At 44.0% G+C, this 21,976-nt stretch overlaps 1 protein-coding gene, 2 long non-coding RNA genes and 1 other non-coding gene across 4 annotated transcripts; 1 reads left to right on the top strand and 3 right to left on the bottom strand.

Annotated features, from left to right (window-relative positions):
* Positions 1 to 1,874: 1,874 nt before the first annotated feature.
* On the bottom strand, positions 1,875 to 3,468 carry LOC115189535 (uncharacterized). Its single transcript, XR_003876938.1, has 2 exons — positions 3,386 to 3,468; positions 1,875 to 1,917 (listed from the first exon to the last, which is right to left on the bottom strand). It is a non-coding gene; the product is annotated as an uncharacterized LOC115189535 (long non-coding RNA).
* A 2,072-nt stretch (positions 3,469 to 5,540) lies between these two features.
* On the bottom strand, positions 5,541 to 6,480 carry LOC115189531 (gibberellin-regulated protein 14-like). Its single transcript, XM_029748146.1, has 2 exons — positions 5,821 to 6,480; positions 5,541 to 5,603 (listed from the first exon to the last, which is right to left on the bottom strand). The coding sequence occupies exons 1-2, from the start codon at positions 6,478 to 6,480 to the stop codon at positions 5,541 to 5,543; spliced, it is 723 nt and encodes a 240-aa protein (XP_029604006.1).
* A 3,342-nt stretch (positions 6,481 to 9,822) lies between these two features.
* LOC115189538 (U1 spliceosomal RNA) lies at positions 9,823 to 9,986 on the bottom strand. Its single transcript, XR_003876940.1, has one exon. It is a non-coding gene; the product is annotated as a U1 spliceosomal RNA (small nuclear RNA).
* A 7,485-nt stretch (positions 9,987 to 17,471) lies between these two features.
* On the top strand, positions 17,472 to 19,582 carry LOC115189533 (uncharacterized). The gene is made up of 2 exons (XR_003876937.1): positions 17,472 to 17,550; positions 19,523 to 19,582. It is a non-coding gene; the product is annotated as an uncharacterized LOC115189533 (long non-coding RNA).
* The last annotated feature ends 2,394 nt before the right edge of the window (positions 19,583 to 21,976 follow it).

Genomic DNA, 21,976 nt, shown 5'->3' with positions numbered 1-21,976 from the left:
GAGGAGGCAGGTAGCTAGCCTAGTGGTTAGAGGAGGCAGGTAGCTAGCCTAGTGGTTAGAGGAGGCAGGTAGCTAGCCTAGTGGTTAGAGGAGGCAGGTAGCTAGCCTAGTGGTTAGAGGAGGCAGCTAGCCTAGTGGTTAGAGGAGGCAGCTAGCCTAGTGGTTAGAGGAGGCAGCTAGCCTAGTGGTTAGAGGAGGCAGCTAGCCTAGTGGTTAGAGGGGCGGCTAGCCTAGTGGTTAGAGGAGGCGGCTAGCCTAGTGGTTAGAGGAGGCGGCTAGCCTAGTGGTTAGAGGAGGCGGCTAGCCTAGTGGTTAGAGGAGGCGGGTAGCCTAGTGGTTAGAGTAGGCGGCTAGCCTAGTGGTTAGAGGGGCGCTAGCCTAGTGGTTAGAGGAGGCGGCTAGCCTAGTGGTAGAGGGGTAGAGGAGCCCCTACGTGGTTAGGGAGGCGGCTAGCCTAGTGGTTAGAGGAGGCGGCTAGCCTAGTGGTTAGAGGAGGCGGCTAGCCTAGTTGTTAGAGGGAGGCGGCTAGCCTAGTGGTTAGAGGGGAGCATAGTGGTTCGAAGGGGAGGCCGGCTAGCCTAGTGGTTAGAGGGGAGGCGGCTAGCCTATTGGTTAGAGGGGAGGCGGCTAGCCTAGTGGTTAGAGGGAGGCGGCTAGCCTAGTGGTTAGAGGGGAGGCGGCTAGCCTAGTGGCTAGAGGGGAGGCGGCTAGCCTAGTGGCTAGAGGGGAGCTGCTAGCCTAGTGGCTAGAGGGGAGGCAGCTAGCCTAGTGGCTAGCGGGGCGGCAGCTAGCCTAGTGGCTAGCGGGGCGGCAGCTAGCCTAGTGGCTAGCGGGGCGGCAGCTAGCCTAGTGGCTAGCGGGGGCAGGCAGCTAGCCTAGTGGCTAGCGGGGCGGCAGCTAGCCTAGTGGCTAGCGGGGCGGCAGCTAGCCTAGTGGGCTTGCGGGGCGGCAGGTAGCCTAGTGGCTAGAGGTTCGGCAGGTAGCCTAGTGGCTAGAGGTTCGGCAGGTAGCCTAGTGGCTAGAGGGGCGGCAGTAACCTAGTGGCTAGAGGGGCGGCAGGTAGCCTAGTGGCTAGAGGGGGCGGCGGTAGGCCTAGTGGCTAGAGGGGGCGGCAGGTAGCATCTAGTGGTTAGAGCGTTGAGCCAGTAACCCAAAAGTGCTAGATTGAAACCCCACGAGCTGACAAGGTAAAAATCAGTTGTTCTGCCCCAAAACAAGGCAGTTAACCCACTGTTCCTAGGCCGTCATTGCAAAGAAGAATTTGTTCTTAACTGACCTTGCCTACTTAAATAAAAATTAACTCTGTACTAGGGCCCTATAAAATCTGGAGACCGCGGACGGAATCGCAGATCCAGACAATAAAAACTAAACGTATTGAACATGAATTAATTTGCCCCAAGTTTATCATAAGAGATTAGCAGAGTGCCATCAGTGATTCGCTTTTTCCACCAACTTTCTGAAGAGGGCAACGAGGAATGCGTGGTTGCACTCAGCTACCCCTTTATGTAGCCATTAGCCACGATGCTAATGAAAAATCTTCTGGTAGGTGCAACGTTTTCCGTAACATTTAATTGAGAAGTTTTTTTTTTAACTACAAAGTAGCCTATGCTTTTACCTGGCTGAATGAACATCACGATTATTTGCATTGGCGCGATTTGTTTAGCAAACTCTTACCATCACATGTGCTATAAAAACGCAGCTAACAGCCCTCTTGCTCGGTGGGTAATGGAATTAAAGGGTACTACAACCCTGCATAAAATATCAACAAACATGACCAGATCTCAAACCTGGTTTTAAGCTTTGTGTTGTGGACTTAGAAACAATCCAATTTAGTTGTTTTTCTATTAATGTGTGAAACTGAGGAAAACCGAAACCTTGAGAAACAGAATTTTATTGGGCCTTATGTTACACGTTAACCTCTCTGGCGCATGTGGGACGAACTCGTCCCACCTACGTAACAGCCCCTGAAATCCAGTGGCGCGATTTTTGAATCGTTAGAAATACTATTACTTTCAATTTCACAACATATGACTATTTTACAGCTATTTAAAGACAAGAATCTCGTTAATCTAACCCCACTGTCCGATTTCAAAAAGGCTTTACAACGAAAGCAAAACATTAGATTATGTCAGCAGAGTGCCCAGCCAGAATAATCAGACACCCATTTTTTCAAGCTAGCATATCATGTCACATAAACCCAAACCACAGCTAAATGCAGCACTAACCTTTTATGATCTTCATCAGATGACACACCTAGGACATTGTGTTATACAATACATGCATGTCTGTTCAATCAAGTTCATATTATATCAAAAAAACAGCTTTTTACATTAGCAGGTGACGTCAGAAAAAGCATACCCCCGCAAACTTCCGGGGAATTTACTAACAGTTTGCTAAATTACTCACGATAAACGTTCACAAAAAGCATAACAATTATTTTAAGAATTATAGATACATTACTCCTCTATGCACTCGATATGTCCGATTTTAAAATAGCTTTTCGGATGAAGCACATTTTGCAATAATCTAAGTACATAGCCCGGCATCACAGGGCTAGCTATTTAGACACACCCAAGGTCAGCCTCCACCAAAATCACATTTCCTATAAGAAAAATGTTCTTACCTTGCTTGTTCTTCGTCAGAATACACTGCCAGGACTTCTACTTCAATAACAAATGTTGGTTTTGGTCCCCAAATAATCCATCGTTATATCCAAACAGCGACGTTTTGTTCGTAGAGTTCTAGACACTATCAGAATGCTTCATCACGGGTGTCGAGCATGGCGCATTGGCGTGACAAAAAATGTCTAAATATTCCATTACCGTACTCGAAGCATGTCAACCGCTGTTTAAAAAACCAATTTTTATGCCATTTACCTCGTAGAAAAGTGATAATATTCCGACCGGGAATATGCAGTTGAGCCTAAACAGCCGAATAAAATTTCCTCCTCAGGAGCGAATCGTGCACGCGCCTCATTCAAAGGTCCTCTGAGCCGCCACTTGCCAAAGCCGATAATGTGTTTCAGCCTGAGGCGGCCTCGTTAACCTTCAGTTATTTCCCGGTTCTGAGAGCCTATCGGAGCCCTGGGAATTGTCACGTTACAGCTAAGATCCTTACTTTTCAATAAACAGATGCAAGACGCACGACTCCTTGTCAGACAGGGTACTTCCTGCTTGAAACCTTGTCAGGTTTTTGCCTGCCATAGGAGTTCTGTTATACTCACAGACACCATTCAAACAGTTTTAGAAACTTTAGGGTGTTTTCTATCCAAACCTGAACAATATATGCATATTCTAGCTTCTGAGTTGGTGTAGGAGGCAGTTAAAAATGGGCACATATTTTTTCCAAAATTCTCAATACTGCCCCCTATCCCAAAAAGGTTAACACACATTCAGTCCCATGCATGGTCACACATACACACCTCATCCAGTTTCACATGTTCTCTACCAAGAGAGAGCAAGATCTGTTTAAAACAACGACCAACAGATTGACACACCTCATCTCACTGTCCAATCAGAAAGCATCTGTTTAACTTCTTATGGGCAGGTGGGACGGTAGCGTCCCACCTGGCCACCATCCGGTGAAATTGCAGAGCGCGAAATTCAAATTACAGAAATATAAATATTTAACATTCATGTAAATACAAGTATTATACATCAAAATAAAGCTTAATTTCTTGTTAATCCAGCTGCTGTGTCAGATTTCAAGGAGGCTTTATGGCAAAAAGCACACCATGCGATTATCGGAGGACAGCGCCCGCACCCAAAAGCATGAAAACATTTTTCAACCAGGCAGGTGCGACACGAAAGTCTGCAATAGCGATATATAATGTCTTACCTTTGATGATCTTCTTCTGTTGGCACTCTAAAAGGTCCCAGTTACATTCCAAATGGTCCTTTTGTTCGATAAAGTCCTTTATATCCATAAAAACTCAGTTTAGCCGGTGTGCTTCATTCAATAATCCACTGGTTTCCCTCCTTCAAAATGCATCCAAAATGAATCCCAAACGTTACCAATAAACTTATCCAAACAAGTCAAACAACGTTTATAATCAAACCTCAGGTACCCTAATACGTAAATAAATGATCAAATGTAAGACGGAGAATAGTATGTTCATTACCGGAGACAAACAACAAAGAACACGCTTTCATTCACACGCGCTTGGAAACACTACAACCAAAATGGGGGCCCACTTAGAAAAACTACAACTTCTGGCTCATTTTCCAAAAACCAGCCTGAAACTCTTTCTAAAGACTGCAGTTCCTAGGGCTTCCACTAGATGTCAATCTGGGAGGACTTCGCCTCATAATAAACATGAAAGCCATTGGAAACAGTGGTAGGCTGAAAAATTTGTCCTCTGGGTTTCGCCTGCCATATCAGTTATGTTATACTCAAACATTATTTTAACAGTTTTAGAAACTTTACAGTGTTTTCTATCCAAATCTACCAATTATATACATATCCTAGCTTCTGGGCCTGAGCAACAGGCAGTTTACTTTGGGCACGCTTTTCATCTGGACGTGAAAATTCTGCCCCCTACCCAAGAGAGGTTAAACAACGACCGACAGATTGACACAACTCATCTCACTGTCCAATCAGAAAGCATCTGTTTAAACAACGACCAACAGATTGACACACCTCATCTCACTGTCCAATCAGAAAGCATCTGTTTAACAACGACCAGATTGAACAGTGAGTTGTTTCAATCAGAAAAGATGATTAGTCATGTCACTGTCCAGCGTCCATGGATATTCTGTCTGTCTGTGGTCTCCATAGTGATGAGGAGCGGTACCCCCGCGGTTACCGGGAGTACCAGGCGGAGCGTGGCTACAGCGGCGGTGACCGTGGAGGAGGTGACCGTGGAGGGGGGGAGCGTGGAGGCGTAGACCGTGGGGGTGACCGTGGAGGGGGGGAGCGTGGTGGTGACCGTGGCAGTGGTGGTGAGCGTGGTGGTGGTGGAGGGGAGCGCCACAGAGAGAGGTCGAGCCGTGAGAAGGAAGAGAGACACAGAGAGAGAAGACACAGAGAGAAGGAGGAGGGGAGACACAAGTCATCACGCAGGTACGCCACACACACACACACACACACACACACACACAACACACACCACACTATTTCACCTCTTTGTTGTATCAGAATCAGAACTGTCTTCCTTTTCTCCCCTCTCTCTCTCTCCCCCCTCTCTCTCCCCCTCACTCTCTCTCCCCCTCACTCTCTCTCTCCCCCTCTCTCTCACTCCCCCCTCTCGCTCACTCTGAGCAGTAGGCAGCAGGAGGAGACATGATAGTGAAGAAGGAGACGGTCCAGGAGACACAAACACAAGAAGAGCAAGAGAAGCAAGGAGGGCAAGGAACCTAGTGATGACATGGGAGGAGACCAGGAGAACCAGGACACCATGGAGTGATGAAGAGAACATCCTCCTCTGCCTCTCTCTCCTCCGCATCTCTCTCCCTCTGTTTCCCTCTATACGTCCCTCCATCTTTCTCCTCTCTCCATCTCTCCTGTTTCCCTCTATACGTCCCTCCATCTTTCTCTCTCCATCACTCCCTCGGAGCACTGTTGTAGTTGATCATGCTCAGAGATTGTTGTTGTTTACCCGTTCCCTTCGTAGTCATGACGATCATAAACAACCCTCATCTTCTGTCATTATTTTCGTCCCTCTATTTTCTTAACCAAACACCTCGCTGAAGATGTCAATTTGTTGAATTAAAAAACAAGCTTTTGATAACTTCTGTGTGTTGGGTGGTTTCTGTGTGTGCCTGGGTGGTGTCTGTGTGTGCCTGGGTGGTTTCTGTGTGCCTGGGTGGTTTCTGTGTGTGCCTGGGTGGTTTCTGCGGGGGCTGGGTGGTTTCTGCGGGGGGCTGGGTGGTTTCTGCGTGAGGCTGGGTGGTTTCTGCGTGAGGCTGGGTGGTTTCTGCGTGTGGCTGGGTGGTTTCTGCGTGAGGCTGGGTGGTTTTCTGCGTGAGGCTGGGTGGTTTCTGCGTGAGGCTGGGTGGTTTGCGTGAGGCTGGGTGGTGTCTGGCTGGGTGGTTTCTGTGTGAGGCTGGGTGGTTTCTGTGTGAGGCTGGGTGGTTTCTGCGTGAGGCTGGGTGGTTTCTGCGTGGGGCTGGGTGGTTTCTGCGTGAGGCTGGGTGGTTTCTGCGTGAGGCTGGGTGGTTTCTGCGTGAGGCTGGGTGGTTGAGGCTGGGGTGGTTTCTGCGTGGGGCCTGGGTGGTTTTCTGCGTGGGGCTGGGTGGTTTCTGCGTGAGGCTGGGTGGTTATCTGCGTGAGCTGGGTGGTTTCTGCGTGAGGCTGGGTGGTTTCTGGCTGGGGCTGGGTGGTTTCTGGCTGGGGCTGGGTTTCTGGCTGGGCTGGGTGGTTTCTGGCTGGGGCTGGGTGGTTTCTGGCTGGGGCTGGGTGGTTTCTGGCTGGGGCTGGGTGGTTTCTGGCTGGGTGGTGTCTGTCTTTGCTCTTCCTTCCTCTATGACTGACGGAGGGCATGCGGCTGACGGAGGGGTAATGAAGCAATAAGGCCCGAGGGGGTGTGGTATATGATAGCAGATTATAGGCTTTGAGCTTTAAAAGGCAACGTTCCCCACGCTGGCGGAGATGGCGTTCACGGTAAACGCTGCATGTCGGCGCAATCAGAAATGACCTTGACATTTCTATGGTGGAATCTGTAACGCTTCAGCGATTACACATTAAATAGTGCCCTCAATCTAGGCCAAAGGCTTTGTCCTGTTAATGTTTAGCTACAGTAAGGGATACATAGACTACAATAGAAGCCATAAGGGATACATAGAGGCTAAATTACAAGCCATAAGTGGTACATAGACTACATGACAAGTCATAAGGGATACAGTGCATTGGGAAAGTATTCAGACACCTTGACTTTTTCCACATTTTGTTACGTTACAACCTTATTCTAAAATGGATTCAATTGTTTTTTTTCCCCTCAATCTACACACAATACCCCATAATGACATCACAATACCCCATAATGACATCACAATACCCCATAATGACATCACAATACCCCATAATGACAAAGCAAAACAGTTGAGAAATGTTAGAAAATGTAATAAAAAATAAAAACTGACATCACATTTCCGTAAGTATTCAGACCCTTTACTCAGTACTTTGTTGAAGCACCTTTGGCAGTGATTACAGCCTTGAGTCTTCTTGGGTATGATGCTACAAGCTTGGCACACCTGTATTTGGGGAGTTTCTCTCATTCTTCTCTGCAGATCCTCTCAAGCTCTGTCAGGTTGGATGGAGAGACTGGTAGACTGGATTACTGTAAATTACTATAAGACATTTTAAAGGGGCTATAGAATAACTATCTTTAAAGTAATGACTCGGGACGTCAGTTATAAGATTAAAGCGTATTTTAATAATACTTCACGTTACATTTGACCACTTTAGATTCTATAAAACAATAAAAGAAAGTTGCTAGCGAAAGCCAGGTTTATCACTTGCCACTTGCTCATAAGTGGAGCGTTTTCGTTCTCACTTCCACTTCCTGTCGCAAAGAATTTTGGTAATTGCAGTCTAAGACGCAGTATGCAGAAATATTTTCAAAAACGCATTTTTTTATTATTTTTGTTCAGCTGTTTGAAGCTGCTGTACAAAACCGAGAGTAAAAAATATGCCTACATTTACGGACGGGAAGCAGATAAATAGCACACATCAGACTTGCTTTCAACCAGAAGACATATCTATAACTCACGTGAATTTTTGGTCGGGTCGCCCACAAAGCTACATATTTAGGGTGACCATACGTCCTCTTTTTCCCGGACATGTCCTCTTTTTGGACCTAAAAAAATTCGTCCAGCCGGGATTTCTAAATCGCCCAAAATGTCCGGGATTCTGCTTTTGCTTTCTACAGTCGCCATTCATTGTGTGCGTTTTTGGGGTTTTGCGTTGCTTTGACCTTTCTCTTTAGGTCCCGCCTTCTCACACGCCACCATTGGTGGGTCATGTCAAGGCCTACGCAAACATTGGTCAAACTGCATCTCAATCATTACCCTCACCATGGCAACAGCCAAGAGACAGCAGCAGCTTGCTTGTCAACAGTGGCACATGGCTCCAGAACAGCGTAAAAATGCCCAAACGCAAATGTAAATTCACAGACGATTTACAGAGAAAATTCCCGTGTTTTCGTCTTGGTCGGGATCCGTGTGAAGCAGAATGCATGACCTGCAAAGCTGGCACGTACGTGTTCAGTGTCAAATAAAGGTGCTAGTGACCTAGAAGCCCACATAAGCTCCGCAAAACACAAAATTGCAGCTAAAGGAGAGAGTTCGTCAGGTAAATTTAACTGACTATTTTATGAGAGCAGGTCAAACAGAAGATGCTGTTACTGCTGCCGAGGGAGTTTTTGCATTCCACAACACTAGGGTGACCATACTCTTTACCGGGACATGTCCTCTTTTTTCAAAACTAAAATATGGTCACTCTAACATATTGCACTTTTAATTAGTTCGTGAGGAAGAGAACTCCAGACCGACATTGAGAAATGAATTTGTCAAATGACCTGGGTGTCATGGATGTTGGAAATGTTAAAGGTACAGTTGGGTATCTAGTGGACTGGATTACTGTAAAGTTCCATGGCTGTGTCTACACAGGAAGCCCAATTCAAATCTTCATTTTCTTCACTCATTGGTCTTTTGACCAATCAGATAAAATCTGATGTGAAAAGATCTGATGTGATTAGTCAAAAACACCAATTAGTGGTAAAAAATATCAGAATTGGGGCTGCCTGTGTAACGCAGCCTAGAAACCATTTTGAATCACATTATTCTAGGTGAATTAGGCCTCCAGACACCACAGGAGGCTTTGTGAAGGGAGGAAGGATGACAGAAATGTCTGGAATGGTGTGAAAGGAAACCATATGTCTCATGTGTCTTGATACCATTTCATTCATTCTGTCCTCCTCAATTGAAGTGCCACCAGCCACCTGTGCCGCACACACTCAAGTTGTACAGCTGATGTAGGCCTAGAAAAGTTAACTAATTTGAATCACGTTATTCTAGATCAGCCTTTTTCAAACCTCTCCTCCGGGACTCCCAAGAGTCCGTGTTTTAGTTTTTGCCCTAGAATTAACACCTATTGCATCTTGCCTATGCCGATCGGTCATCGCTCATCCATATCTTATATGTATATTTTCTTATTCCATCCCTTTACTTAGATGTGTGTATTATTTATATTATTCTTGTGTGGAATTGTGAGATTAGATTAGCCCCCAGGTACCCATCTAATAATTTAATTTATATTACAGCTGTCCACCAATAAAGCGTCAGAACCAGAGACTCTGATACCGCCTGTTTTAAATGGAAGAGTCTATCTGGTAAGAACACTTTTTATTTACTGGCGCTGTTGAGTGGAACAAACTACCACAGTAACTCCATGCCGAGCATAACTTCATTTAAATCATGTGTAAAGCTGACTAATGATGGTTTATATTCCATGTCAGTATGTAAGGCTCTACGCTATGACAATGTCCTCCTGTCCTTGTATTGTGTTGTGTGGAGCCGAGGTCTACTATGACTAGAAAACATTTAATGGAATGGAAATATGTTTTCAAACATATTTTTGTGTCATTCTCGATGATTGTAAATGCTTATCAACGTGTGGTTGCATTGACAGGCATAATCACCAGTGCTACAATAACAGATCTCAAACATTGGGGTTTTTAAAAGACAAATGACTGTTTCAGGCCTTACTAAGCTTTTAAATTGATCCTACATTCTTAACACCATTCACCTGATAAGAAAGTGTAAATAACCTCTTTTTCGACGAAAAACTAAATTATAACTATGAATATTTCTTTCACATCAAGATCAGGGGAGAGTGCAAACGCAGTCCCCCACTACCAGAAATTATGCAATCGAGATTTCCACATTTGGGAAATTCGCAGGGGTCAGCACAGCCGGAGTGCAATGGCTGAGCCTCGCCCTGGGTGAACCGCCTTCTTGATAACGGTGTCTCCCTTGCCAGGTAAGTATGAGTTGTACACGTTGGTAGAGGGGAACTCATTCCAGGACAAAGGTGTTTGTCTAACGGTTACCACTTCTACTACTGACAATACCACATCATATCGACCAGGGTCTAATAACGTTTACTAATACAGTTGTGGACGAAGCGGTGGAAAAGCGATGCACTTTGTTTTATTATATTATATCGCTGTCTGACTATTTTCCCATCATGCAACACGGTAGACATTCTATATACATTGAACTGTTTGTCTAAATGTCCGTCTGATTACACACAAGTAGGCGATGTACCAAAATGCTGAAATCACATTCGTGCTCCCACAGCCAACCGAAAGACACCAACTATTTCTGGTGTTTTGTAGCGTTCCAGACATTGTAGGAATAGTTTCATCACATACGACCCCAGATATGGAGGAGAAACAGTCGCCTACTACTTCATCAACAACAAGACATAGCAGCTACTCGGGGTGTGCTCACATGGACATACTCGTATTTGTAATTGTATCTGTAAATTGACAGTTGATGGTCGTTTTTAATATGCCTAAATAGATGTTGGCAAAATAACTTCCTGCAAATTCTCACTGCAAAAACAAACCTGGTGATTATGAGCAGCGCGCTGAGGTGTGTGTGTGTGTGTGTGTGTGCGTGCGTGCGTGTGTGTGTGTGTGCGCACAGCCACGTTTTGCTGTCACTCAGTCAGAATACGCATTAGCATCTCAACTTTATTCCCTACCCTTACCTGCTAGTGAGATATTCTGCACCACAAGATGCTGCTGAGAGGAGAACTGCTCATAAGAGTAAAGGTTGCAAGGTTATCATGTCAAAGTGGGTTATCATGTCAAAGTGGGTTATCCTCTCTTGGGTAGGGGGCAGTATTTTGACATCCGGATGAAAAGCGTGACCAAAGTAAACTGCCTGTTACTCAGGCCCAGATGCTAGGATATGCATATAATTGGTAGATTTGGATAGAAAACACTCTAAAGTTTCTAATAATGTCTGTGAGTATAACAGAACTGATTTGGCAGGTGAAACCCCGAGGACAAACCATCCAGGGGGGAAAATATTGAGGTCATAGGATTTTCCAATGGTTTCTCTGGGATACCCTTATTATTAGGAACCTGGTTGCAGTGCCTATGGCTTCCACTAGACGTCAACAGTCTTTAGAAATTGTTCAATGTTTTTTTTTATTTTTTATTTTATCTTTATTTAACTAGTCTGTTAACTAGGTAAGTCTGTTAAGAACAAATTCTTATTTTCAATGACAGCCTAGGAACAGTGGGTTAACTGCCTTGTTCAGGGGCCAGAACAACTGTGTTGTACCTTGTCAGCTCAGGGATTCGAACTTGCAACCTTTCGGTTACCGGCCCAACTCTCTAACCACTAGGCTACCCTGCTGTCCGAGGCGGTGATACAGCCCGACATGATGCTTTCGATTGTGCATCTGTAAAGTTTGAGGGTTTTAGGTGACAAGCCAATTTTCTTTAGCCTCCTGAGTTTGAAGAGGCTCTGTTGCGCCTTCTTCACCACGCTGGTAGCGAAACGAGTAGGAGACCCCCCCCCCCCCCAGGCAGTGGCCATGGTAGCCACCGAACCACCCCGTGTGTCTGTCTTTGCTCTTCCTTCCTCTATGACTGACGGAGGGCCAGCGGCTGACTGAGAGGTAATGACGCAATAAGGCCCGAGGGGGTGTGATATATGATAGCAGATTATAGGCTTTGAGGCTTTTAAGGCAACGTTCCCACGCTGTCGGAGACGGCGTTCACGGTAAACGCTGCATGTTGGCTCAATCAGAAATGACCTTGACATTTCTATGGTGGAATCTGTAACGCTTCAGCGATAACATATTAAATAGTGCCCTCAATCTAGGCCAAAGGCTTTGTCCTGTTAATGTTTAACTACAGTAAGGGATACATAGACTACAATAGAAGCCATAAGGGATACATAGAGACTACATTAGAAGCCATAAGGGGTACATAGAGACTACATGACAAGTCATGTCATACAGTGCATTCGGAAAGTATTCAGACACCTTGACTTTTCCCACATTTTGTTACGTTACAACCTTATTCTAAACTGCATTACATTGTTTCCCCCCTCATCAATCTACACACAATACCACATAATGACAAAGCAAAAATAAGTTTTTAGAATTTTGGGCAAAATAATTTGGGGTATGATCCAAGACTGTGTCGCAGTCGGCCCTCCAAAGGGCGATGCAGGTTAGGAGAATTAATGTAGCAGGTTAGGGGATTTAACATAGCAGGTTGGGAGAATTAGGTTAAGGTTATGAAAAGGGTTGGGTTAGCTAAAATGCAACACATTTCAACTTTTGACGTTAATTTGACAGAAGCTTTATCCCTTCTAGCCATGACCTGTTTCCTCCGACACATTGGTACGGATGACTTCCGGGTTAAGTGAGCAGTGTGTTAAGTAGGCAGTTTGGCGGGTCATGTTTCGGATGATACGTCACTACCATCAACTCTCCCGAGCCCAGCATTGCCTGAAATCGGCACTTTGGTGCACATTTTTAAGGATACACCTCAGATATTGTCACTCCTCCCACCTTCGTGCAGGCAAGTTTAAAACGGGTAAATTACCGATCCTTGCGCACAGATTGAAAAATAGTAGCGCGCGGGTCATAACTGCCAATGAGCACGCGTTTGACAATTGTGCTGACTTAACAGCAGCCAAAAATAGAGCTATAGTTTTAACAACTTCACTGTGAACCCTAACAAGTCTTCTAATGGTTTAGTGTTCAGTATCTTCTGTCATTATTGGTACATGTTGACTGGTGAAATTTTGGGGGGGTATTTGAAATGTCAAATAAAACAAAATACAATTACAGAGATCAGACTGCATAGTAACCATATATGTTATCACACACACACACACACACACACACACCCTCAAAACACACACATGCATCATAGGGTGGTATAAAGTAAACCAACTGGTTCCTACAGGGAGGAGATGTATCAGGGAAACACTTTGTACGAAGACTCTCCCTTCAGTATCAGTGATAACTCAACTCTCCCTTCAGTATCAGTGATAACTCAACTCTCCCTTCAGTATCAGTGATAACTCAACTCTCCCTTCAGTATCAGTGATAACTCAACTCTCCCTTCAGTATCAGTGATAACTCAACTCTCCCTTCAGTATCAGTGATAACTCAACTCTCCCTTCAGTATCAGTGATAACTCAACTCTCCCTTCAGTATCAGTGATAACTCAACTCTCCCTTCAGTATCAGTGATAACTCAACTCTCCCTTCAGTATCATTGATAACTCAACTCTCCCTTCAGTATCATTGATAACTCAACTCTCCCTTCAGTATCAGTGTTGACTCTTCCTTCAGTTCACCAGACAGCAGGATGGAGAGCAGAGATCAACACAGAGGGGAGAAATAGATCATTACTGTAAGTTGCTGTTGTGAGGGTGTGGTGTGTCTTATTTCATTTTTATGTAACCTTTATTTAACCTTTTTTTATCTAGGCAAGTCAGTTAAGAACAAATTGTTATTTACAATGACGGCTTAAAGGGGAACAGTGGGTTAACTACCTTGTTCAGGGGCAGAACGACAGATTTTGACCTTGTCAGCTCGGGGATTCAAGCCAGCAATCTTTCGGTTACTGGCCCAACGCTCTAACCACTAAGCTAGCTACCTGCCACCCCAGTCTCAGTGTGTGTGTGTGTGTGTGTGTTTGTGTGTGTGTGTTGTAACAGAATGCTACATGTGACTAAGAGGAGGTCAGTAACAGCAGATAATTGACAGGCTCATCACACAGTAACAGGGTTATACCGGTGTGAACTGGAAGTAGCCTAAACCTATGGATGTTACATTGAACTGGCTGAATGGAATATGAATGACAGTCATCCAACATGCTGTAATAGAAATAAGGCCATGCTCATGAAAAAAGGAATTGTCCTCCCTCATCTTAAACGGCACTGTCCGCCACTGGGCAGGACCTTTTTCTATGGAAGAAGCCCTTTGTTATTCTAAGCTTTTTAACTAACTCATCAATATGCTTTTTAACCTTGTACTACAGTGGGCTGAATCAGGCTCACACAGAGTGATTCTGGGTAGTCTTAACACATCTACTTTGAATGAAAAGTATACACCTTACACACATGGTTATGGGCTTAGATAAAAGAATACACCTGTATCATGTCAGATACAGAGATGAAATGTATTACATTTAGAGTTTTTATCCCAATATTACCAGTGGTGGAAAAAGTACTCAATTGTCATACTTGAGTAAAAGTAAAGATACCTTAACAGAAAATGTCTCAAGTAAAAGTGTAAGTTACCCAGTAAAACACTACTTGATTAAAAGTCTAAAAGTATCTGGTTTTACATGTACTTAAGTACAGTGGTAGAAAAAGTACTCATGTTTCATACTTGAGTAAAAGTACAAAGTAAAAGTAAATGCTATACATCAGATCAGAGGCAGTAGGGATGACAAAGCGTTATATTGATAGGTGCCATAATTCTGTCCTGCCTGAGCCTTTTTGATGCTCCCAAACTTGATGTTTTAATACAGCTTTGGTGATTAAGATTTATTTTTAAAAGTGGTCTCACGAGCAAAACCCTTTATCGATAGTCTTGAGTAAATTGGCAATTGCATTGGGCAAGACAAAGAAGGGGAATCTGTGCTTGGTTTGTAATTAAATGAAACAAAATGGTAAAAAAACATTTGTTTTTATGTTTCTAAATACCAGGTTTACTGGCACGAAAAACACATCTCTCTTGTTCCATGAGCATATGGGTACTGTGTGTCACGGCTGGAAAGGCTGCCATTCCTCTGTCAAAATCCATGCCACAACAGAGGCCTCCTGAGTGGCCCAGCGGTCTAAGGCACTGCATGCAGTGCTGAGGTGTCACTACAGCTTGGTGTATGATCCAAGGCTGTTGTAGCTGGGAGCTCCAAAGGGCGGTGCACAATTGGCCCAGCGCTGTCAGGGTTAGGTGCTGGTGGGTTTTTTTTTTTGGCTCAAATGAATGTCACATTTTACTTTTCATAGCAGGTTAGGAGAATTAACATATTAGGAGAATTAACATGGCAGGTACGGAGAATTAACATGGCAGGTTAGGAGAATTAACATAGTAGCTTAGGAGAATTAACATAGTAGGTTAGGAGAATTAACATGGCAGGTACGGAGAATTAACATAGTAGGTTAGGAGAACTAACATGGCAGGTTAGGAGAATTAACATGGCAGGTTATGAGAATTAACATAGTAGGTTAGGAGAATTAACATGGCAGGTACGGAGAATTAACATGGCAGGTTAGGAGAATTAACATGGCAGGTACGGAGAATTAACATGGCAGGTACGGAGAATTAACATAGCAGGTTCGGAGAATTAACATGGCAGGTTAGGAGAATTAGGTTAAGGTTATGAAAAGGGTTGGGTTAGCTAAAATGCAACAAATTTCAAATTTTGACGTTAATTTGACAAAAGCTGTATCCCTTCTAGCCATGTCCTGTTTCCTCCGACACCATTGGTACGGCTGACTTCCGGGTTAAAGTGAGGAGTGTGTTAAAAGTAGGCAGCTTGGCGGGTCATGTTTCGGAGGACACATGTCACCACCATCGCCTCTCCCGAGCCCAGCGCCGCCTGAAATTGATATATGGTGCACGTTTTTAAGGACACACCTCAGATATGTCACCCCTCCTACCTCAGATATTGTCACCCCTCCCACCTCAGATATTGTCACCCCTCCTACCTCAGATATTGTCACCCCTCCCACCTCAGATATTGTCACCCCTCCCACCTCAGATATTGTCACCCCTCCTACCTCAGATATTGTCACCCCTCCCACCTCAGATATTGTCCCCCCTCCCCACCTCAGATATTGTCACCCCTCCCACCTCAGATATTGTCACCCCTCCTACCTCAGATATTGTCACCCCTCCTCACCTCAATATTGTCACCCCACCTCAGATATTGTCAACCCCTCCCACCTCAGATATTGTCAACCCCCTCCTACCTCAGATATGGTCACCCCTCCCACCTCAGATATTGTCACCCCTCACTACCTCAGATATTGTTCACCCCCCCCCTCAGATATGTACCCTCCTACCTCAGATATTGTCACCCCTACTACTAGCTCTGCACCCCTCCAAATCAATTGTCACCCCCCTCCTACCTCAGATATTGTCACCCCTCCCACCTCAGTGCAGGTGAGCTCATATAAAACGGGTAATTACCAATCCTGGCGCACAGATTGGAAATAACAGAGTGCCGGTCATAATTGCCAACAGCATGCATTTGACAATTGTGCTGACTTAACGTCAGCCAATAATAGAGCCCTAATTAACAGCTTCACTGTGAACCCTTTCATTTTATTTACTTCACCTTTATTTAACCAGGTAGGTCAGTTGAGAACAAGTTCACATTTACAACTGCGACCTGGCCAAGATAAAGCAAAGCAGTGCGACAAAAACAACAACACATATGGGATATACAAACGTACAGTCAATAATACAATGGAAAAATCTATATACAGTTTGTGAAAATGTAGTAAGATTAGGGAGGTTAAGGCAATTAATAGGCCATAGTGGCGAAATAATTACAATTTAGCATTAACACTGGAGTGATAGATGTGCAGATGATGATGTGCAAGTAGAGATACTGGGGTGCAAAAGAGCAGAAAATAAATAACAATATTGGGATGAGGTAGTTGGGTGGGCTATTTACAGATGGGCTGTGTACAGGTGCAATGATCGGTAAGCTGCTCTGACAGCTGATGTTTAAAGTTAGAGAGGGAGAGATAAGTCTCCAGCTTCAGTGATTTTTGCAATTCGTTCCAGTCATTGGCAGCAGAGAACTGTAAGGAAAGGCGGACAAAGGAAGTGTTGATTTTGGGGATGACTAGTGAAATAAACCTGCTGGAGTGCGTGCTACGGGTGTTGCTATGGTGACCAGTGAGCTGAGATAAGGCGGAGCTTTACCTAGCAAAGACTTATAGATGACCTGGAGCCAGTGGGTTTGGCGACGGACATGTAGCGAGGGCCAGCCAACGAGAGCATACAGGTCACAGTGGTGGGTAGCATATGGGGCTTTAGTGACTAAACGGATGGCACTGTGATAGAACTCTAACAAGTCTTCTGATGGTTTAGTGTGTGGTATCTTCTGTCATTGTTGGTTCATAATGCCTGGTGAAACATTGTTATGTATTTGAAATTGTCTAATTAAATTAAATACAATTATAGTGATCAGACTGCATAGTAACCATATATGTTATCACACACACACATGCACACACACACACACACACACACACACACACACACACCCTCAAAACAAAAAATCTATCAATAATGACTGCAAAAGGGAGAAGTGTCAGTCACATGCGTCATTGGGTTATATAAAGTAAACCAACTGGTTCCTACAGAGAGGTGGTGTTTCAGGGAACACTTTGTACCGCGACGCTTCCTTCAGTATATGGAAATACTTTGTACCGCGACTCTCCCTTCAGTATATGGAAATACTTTGTACCGCGACTCTTCCTTCAGTTCACCAGACAGCAGGATGGAGAGCAGAGATCAACACAGAGGGGAGAAATAGATTACTACTGTAAGTTGCTGTTGTGAGGGTGGGTTTGTGTGTGTGTGTGGGTTTGTGTGTGTTTGTGTGTGTGTGTGTGGGTTTGTGTGTGTGTGTGTGGGTTTGTGTGTTTGTGTGTGTGTGTGTGGGTTTGTGGGTTGTGTGTGTGTGTTGTAACAGAATTCTACATGTGACTAAGAGGAGCGCAGTAATGACAGATAATTGACAGGCTCACAACACAGTAACAGGTTTAAACCGGTGGGCTATTTACAGATGGGCTGTGTACAGGTGCAGTGATCGGTAAGCTTCTCTAAAAGCTGATGCCTCTAGTTAGTGAGGGAGAGAGCCGGTCCTAATTGCCAACGAGCATGCATTTTACAATTGTGCTGACTTAATGTCAGTGTGACGCTTCTCGTTGGGAATAGAATGGGACCAAAGCGCAGCGTGGAAAGTGTTCATGATTTTATTCGATCAACAAAACACTCAAACAAAGTAACAAAACAAAAAGCGAACAGTTCTGTCAGGTGACAGAAACTAAACAGAAAATAACTAACCACAAACACAGGTGGGAAAAGGCTGCCTAAGTATGATTCCCAATCAGAGACAACGATAGACAGCTGCCTCTGATTGGGAACCATACTCGGCCAAAACAAAGAAATAGACAACATAGAATGCCCACCCCACATCACACCCTGACCTAACCAAAAGGAGAAATAAACGGCTCTCTCAGGTCAGGGCGTGACAGTCAGCCAACAATAGAGCCCTAGTTTTAACAGCTTCACTGTGAACCCTTTCATTTTTATTTACTTCACCTTTATTTAACCAGGTAGGCCAGTTGAGAACAAGTTCACATTTACAACTGCGACCTGGCCAAGATAAAGCAAAGCAGTGCGACAAAAACAACAACACATATGGGATAAACAAACGTACAGTCAATAACACAATGGAAAAATCTATATACAGTTTGTGAAAATGTAGTAAGATTAGGGAGGTTAAGGCAATTAATAGGCCATAGTGGCGAAATAATTACAATTTAGCATTAACACTGGAGTGATAGATGTGCAGATGATGATGTGCAAGTAGAGATACTGGGGTGCAAAAGAGCAGAAAATAAATAACAATATTGGGATGAGGTAGTTGGGTGGGCTATTTACAGATGGGCTGTGTACAGGTGCAATGATCGGTAAGCTGCTCTGACAGCTGATGCTTATAGTTAATGAGGGAGATATAAGTCTCCAGCTTCAGTGATTTTTGCAATTCGTTCCAGTCATTGGCAGCAGAGAACTGGAAGGAAAGGCGGACAAAGGAAGTGTTGATTTTGGGGATGACTAGTGAAATAAACCTGCTGGAGCGCGTGCTACGGGTGTTGCTATGGTGACCAGTGAGCTGAGATAAGGCGGAGCTTTACCTAGCAAAGACTTATAGATGACCTGGAGCCAGTGGGTTTGGCGACGGACATGTAGCGAGGGCCAGCCAACGAGAGCATACAGGTCACAGTGGTGGGTAGCATATGGGGCTTTAGTGACTAAACGGATGGCACTGTGATAGAACTCTAACAAGTCTTCTGATGGTTTAGTGTGTGGTATCTTCTGTCATTGTTGGTTCATAATGCCTGGTGAAACATTGTTAGGTATTTGAAATTGTCTAATTAAATTAAATACAATTATAGTGATCAGACTGCATAGTAACCATATATGTTATCACACACACACACGCACACACACACACACACACACACACACACACACACCCTCAAAACAAAAAATCTATCAATAATGACTGCAAAAGGGAGAAGTGTCAGTCACATGCGTCATTGGGTTATATGAAGTAAACCAACTGGTTCCTACAGAGAGGTGGTGTTTCAGGGAAACACTTTGTACTGCGACGCTTCCTTCAGTATATGGAAATACTTTGTACCGCGACTCTTCCTTCAGTATATGGAAATACTTTGTACCGCGACGCTTCCTTCAGTATATGGAAATACTTTGTACTCTCCCTTCAGTTCACCAGACAGATAATCACCAGACAGCAGGATGGAGAGCAGAGATCAACACAGAGGGGAGAAATAGATTACTACTGTAAGTTGCTGTTGTGAGGGTGTGGTGTGTCTTATTTCATTTTTGTGTAACCTTTATTTAACCTTTTTTTATCTAGGCAAGTCAGTTAAGAACAAATTGTTATTTACAATGACGGCTTAAAGGGGAACAGTGGGTTAACTACCTTGTTCAGGGGCAGAACGACAGATTTTTACCTTGTCAGCTCAGGGATTCAAGCCAGCAATCTTTCGGTTACTGGCCCAACGCTCTAACCACTAAGCTAGCTACCTGCCACCCCAGTCTCAGTGTGTGTGTGTGTGTGTGTGTGTGTGTGTGTGTGTGTTGTAACAGAATGCTACATGTGACTAAGAGGAGGTCAGTAACAGCAGATAATTGACAGACTCATCACACAGTAACAGGTTTATACCGGTGTGAACTGGAAGTAGCCTAACCTATGGATGTTACATTGAACTGGGTGAATGGAATATGAATGACAGTAACCTAAACCTATGGATGTTACATTGAACTGGGCGAATGGAATATAAATGACAGTCATCCAACATGCTGTAATAGAAATAAGGCCATGCTCATGAAAAAGGAATTGTCCTCCCTCATCTTAAACGGCACTGTCCGCCACTGGGCAGGACCTTTTTCTATGGAAGAAGCCCTTTGTTATTCTAAGCTTTTTAACTAACTCATCAATATGCTTTTTAACCTTGTACTACAGTGGGCTGAATCAGGCTCACACAGAGTGATTCTGGGTAGTCTTAACACATCTACTTTGAATGAAAAGTATACACCTTACACACATGGTTATGGGCTTAGATAAAAGAATACACCTGTATCATGTCAGATACAGAGATGAAATGTATTACATTTAGAGTTTTCATCCCAATATTACCAGTGGTGGAAAAAGTACTCAATTGTCATACTTGAGTAAAAGTAAAGATACCTTAACAGAAAATGTCTCAAGTAAAAGTGTAAGTTACCCAGTAAAACACTACTTGATTAAAAGTCTAAAAGTATCTGGTTTTACATGTACTTAAGTACAGTGGTAGAAAAAGTACTCATGTTTCATACTTGAGTAAAAGTACAAAGTAAAAGTAAATGCTATACATCAGATCAGAGGCAGTAGGGATGACAAAGCGTTATATTGATAGGTGCCATAATTCTGTCCTGCCTGAGCCTTTTTGATGCTCCCAAACTTGATGTTTTAATACAGCTTTGGTGATTAAGATTTATTTTTAAAAGTGGTCTCACGAGCAAAACCCTTTATCGATAGTCTTGAGTAAATTGGCAATTGCATTGGGCAAGACAAAGAAGGGGAATCTGTGCTTGGTTTGTAATTAAATGAAACAAAATGGTAAAAAAACATTTGTTTTTATGTTTCTAAATACCAGGTTTACTGGCACGAAAAACACATCTCTCTTGTTCCATGAGCATATGGGTACTGTGTGTCACGGCTGGAAAGGCTGCCATTCCTCTGTCAAAATCCATGCCACAACAGAGGCCTCCTGAGTGGCCCAGCGGTCTAAGGCACTGCATGCAGTGCTGAGGTGTCACTACAGCTTGGTGTATGATCCAAGGCTGTTGTAGCTGGGAGCTCCAAAAGGCGGTGCACAATTGGCCCAGCGCTGTCAGGGTTAGGTGCTGGTGGGTTTTTTTTTTGGCTCAAATGAATGTCACATTTTACTTTCATAGCAGGTTAGGAGAATTAACATATTAGGAGAATTAACATGGCAGGTACGGAGAATTAACATGGCAGGTTAGGAGAATTAACATAGTAGCTTAGGAGAATTAACATAGTAGGTTAGGAGAATTAACATGGCAGGTACGGAGAATTAACATAGTAGGTTAGGAGAACTAACATGGCAGGTTAGGAGAATTAACATGGCAGGTTATGAGAATTAACATAGTAGGTTAGGAGAATTAACATGGCAGGTACGGAGAATTAACATGGCAGGTTAGGAGAATTAACATGGCAGGTACGGAGAATTAACATGGCAGGTACGGAGAATTAACATAGCAGGTTCGGAGAATTAACATGGCAGGTTAGGAGAATTAGGTTAAGGTTATGAAAAGGGTTGGGTTAGCTAAAATGCAACAAATTTCAAATTTTGACGTTAATTTGACAAAAGCTGTATCCCTTCTAGCCATGTCCTGTTTCCTCCGACACATTGGTACGGCTGACTTCCGGGTAAAGTGAGGAGTGTGTTAAAAGTAGGCAGCTTGGCGGGTCATGTTTCGGAGGACACATGTCACCACCATCGCCTCTCCCGAGCCCAGCGCCGCCTGAAATTGATATATGGTGCACGTTTTTTAAGGACACACCTCAGATATTGTCACCCCTCCTACCTCAGATATTGTCACCCCTCCCACCTCAGATATTGTCACCCCTCCTACCTCAGATATTGTCACCC

The sequence above is a fragment of the Salmo trutta genome, unplaced genomic scaffold, assembly GCF_901001165.1.
Source record: "Salmo trutta unplaced genomic scaffold, fSalTru1.1, whole genome shotgun sequence".
NCBI lineage: Eukaryota > Metazoa > Chordata > Actinopteri > Salmoniformes > Salmonidae > Salmo > Salmo trutta.
This window is presented reverse-complemented; position numbering and strand designations above follow the sequence as displayed.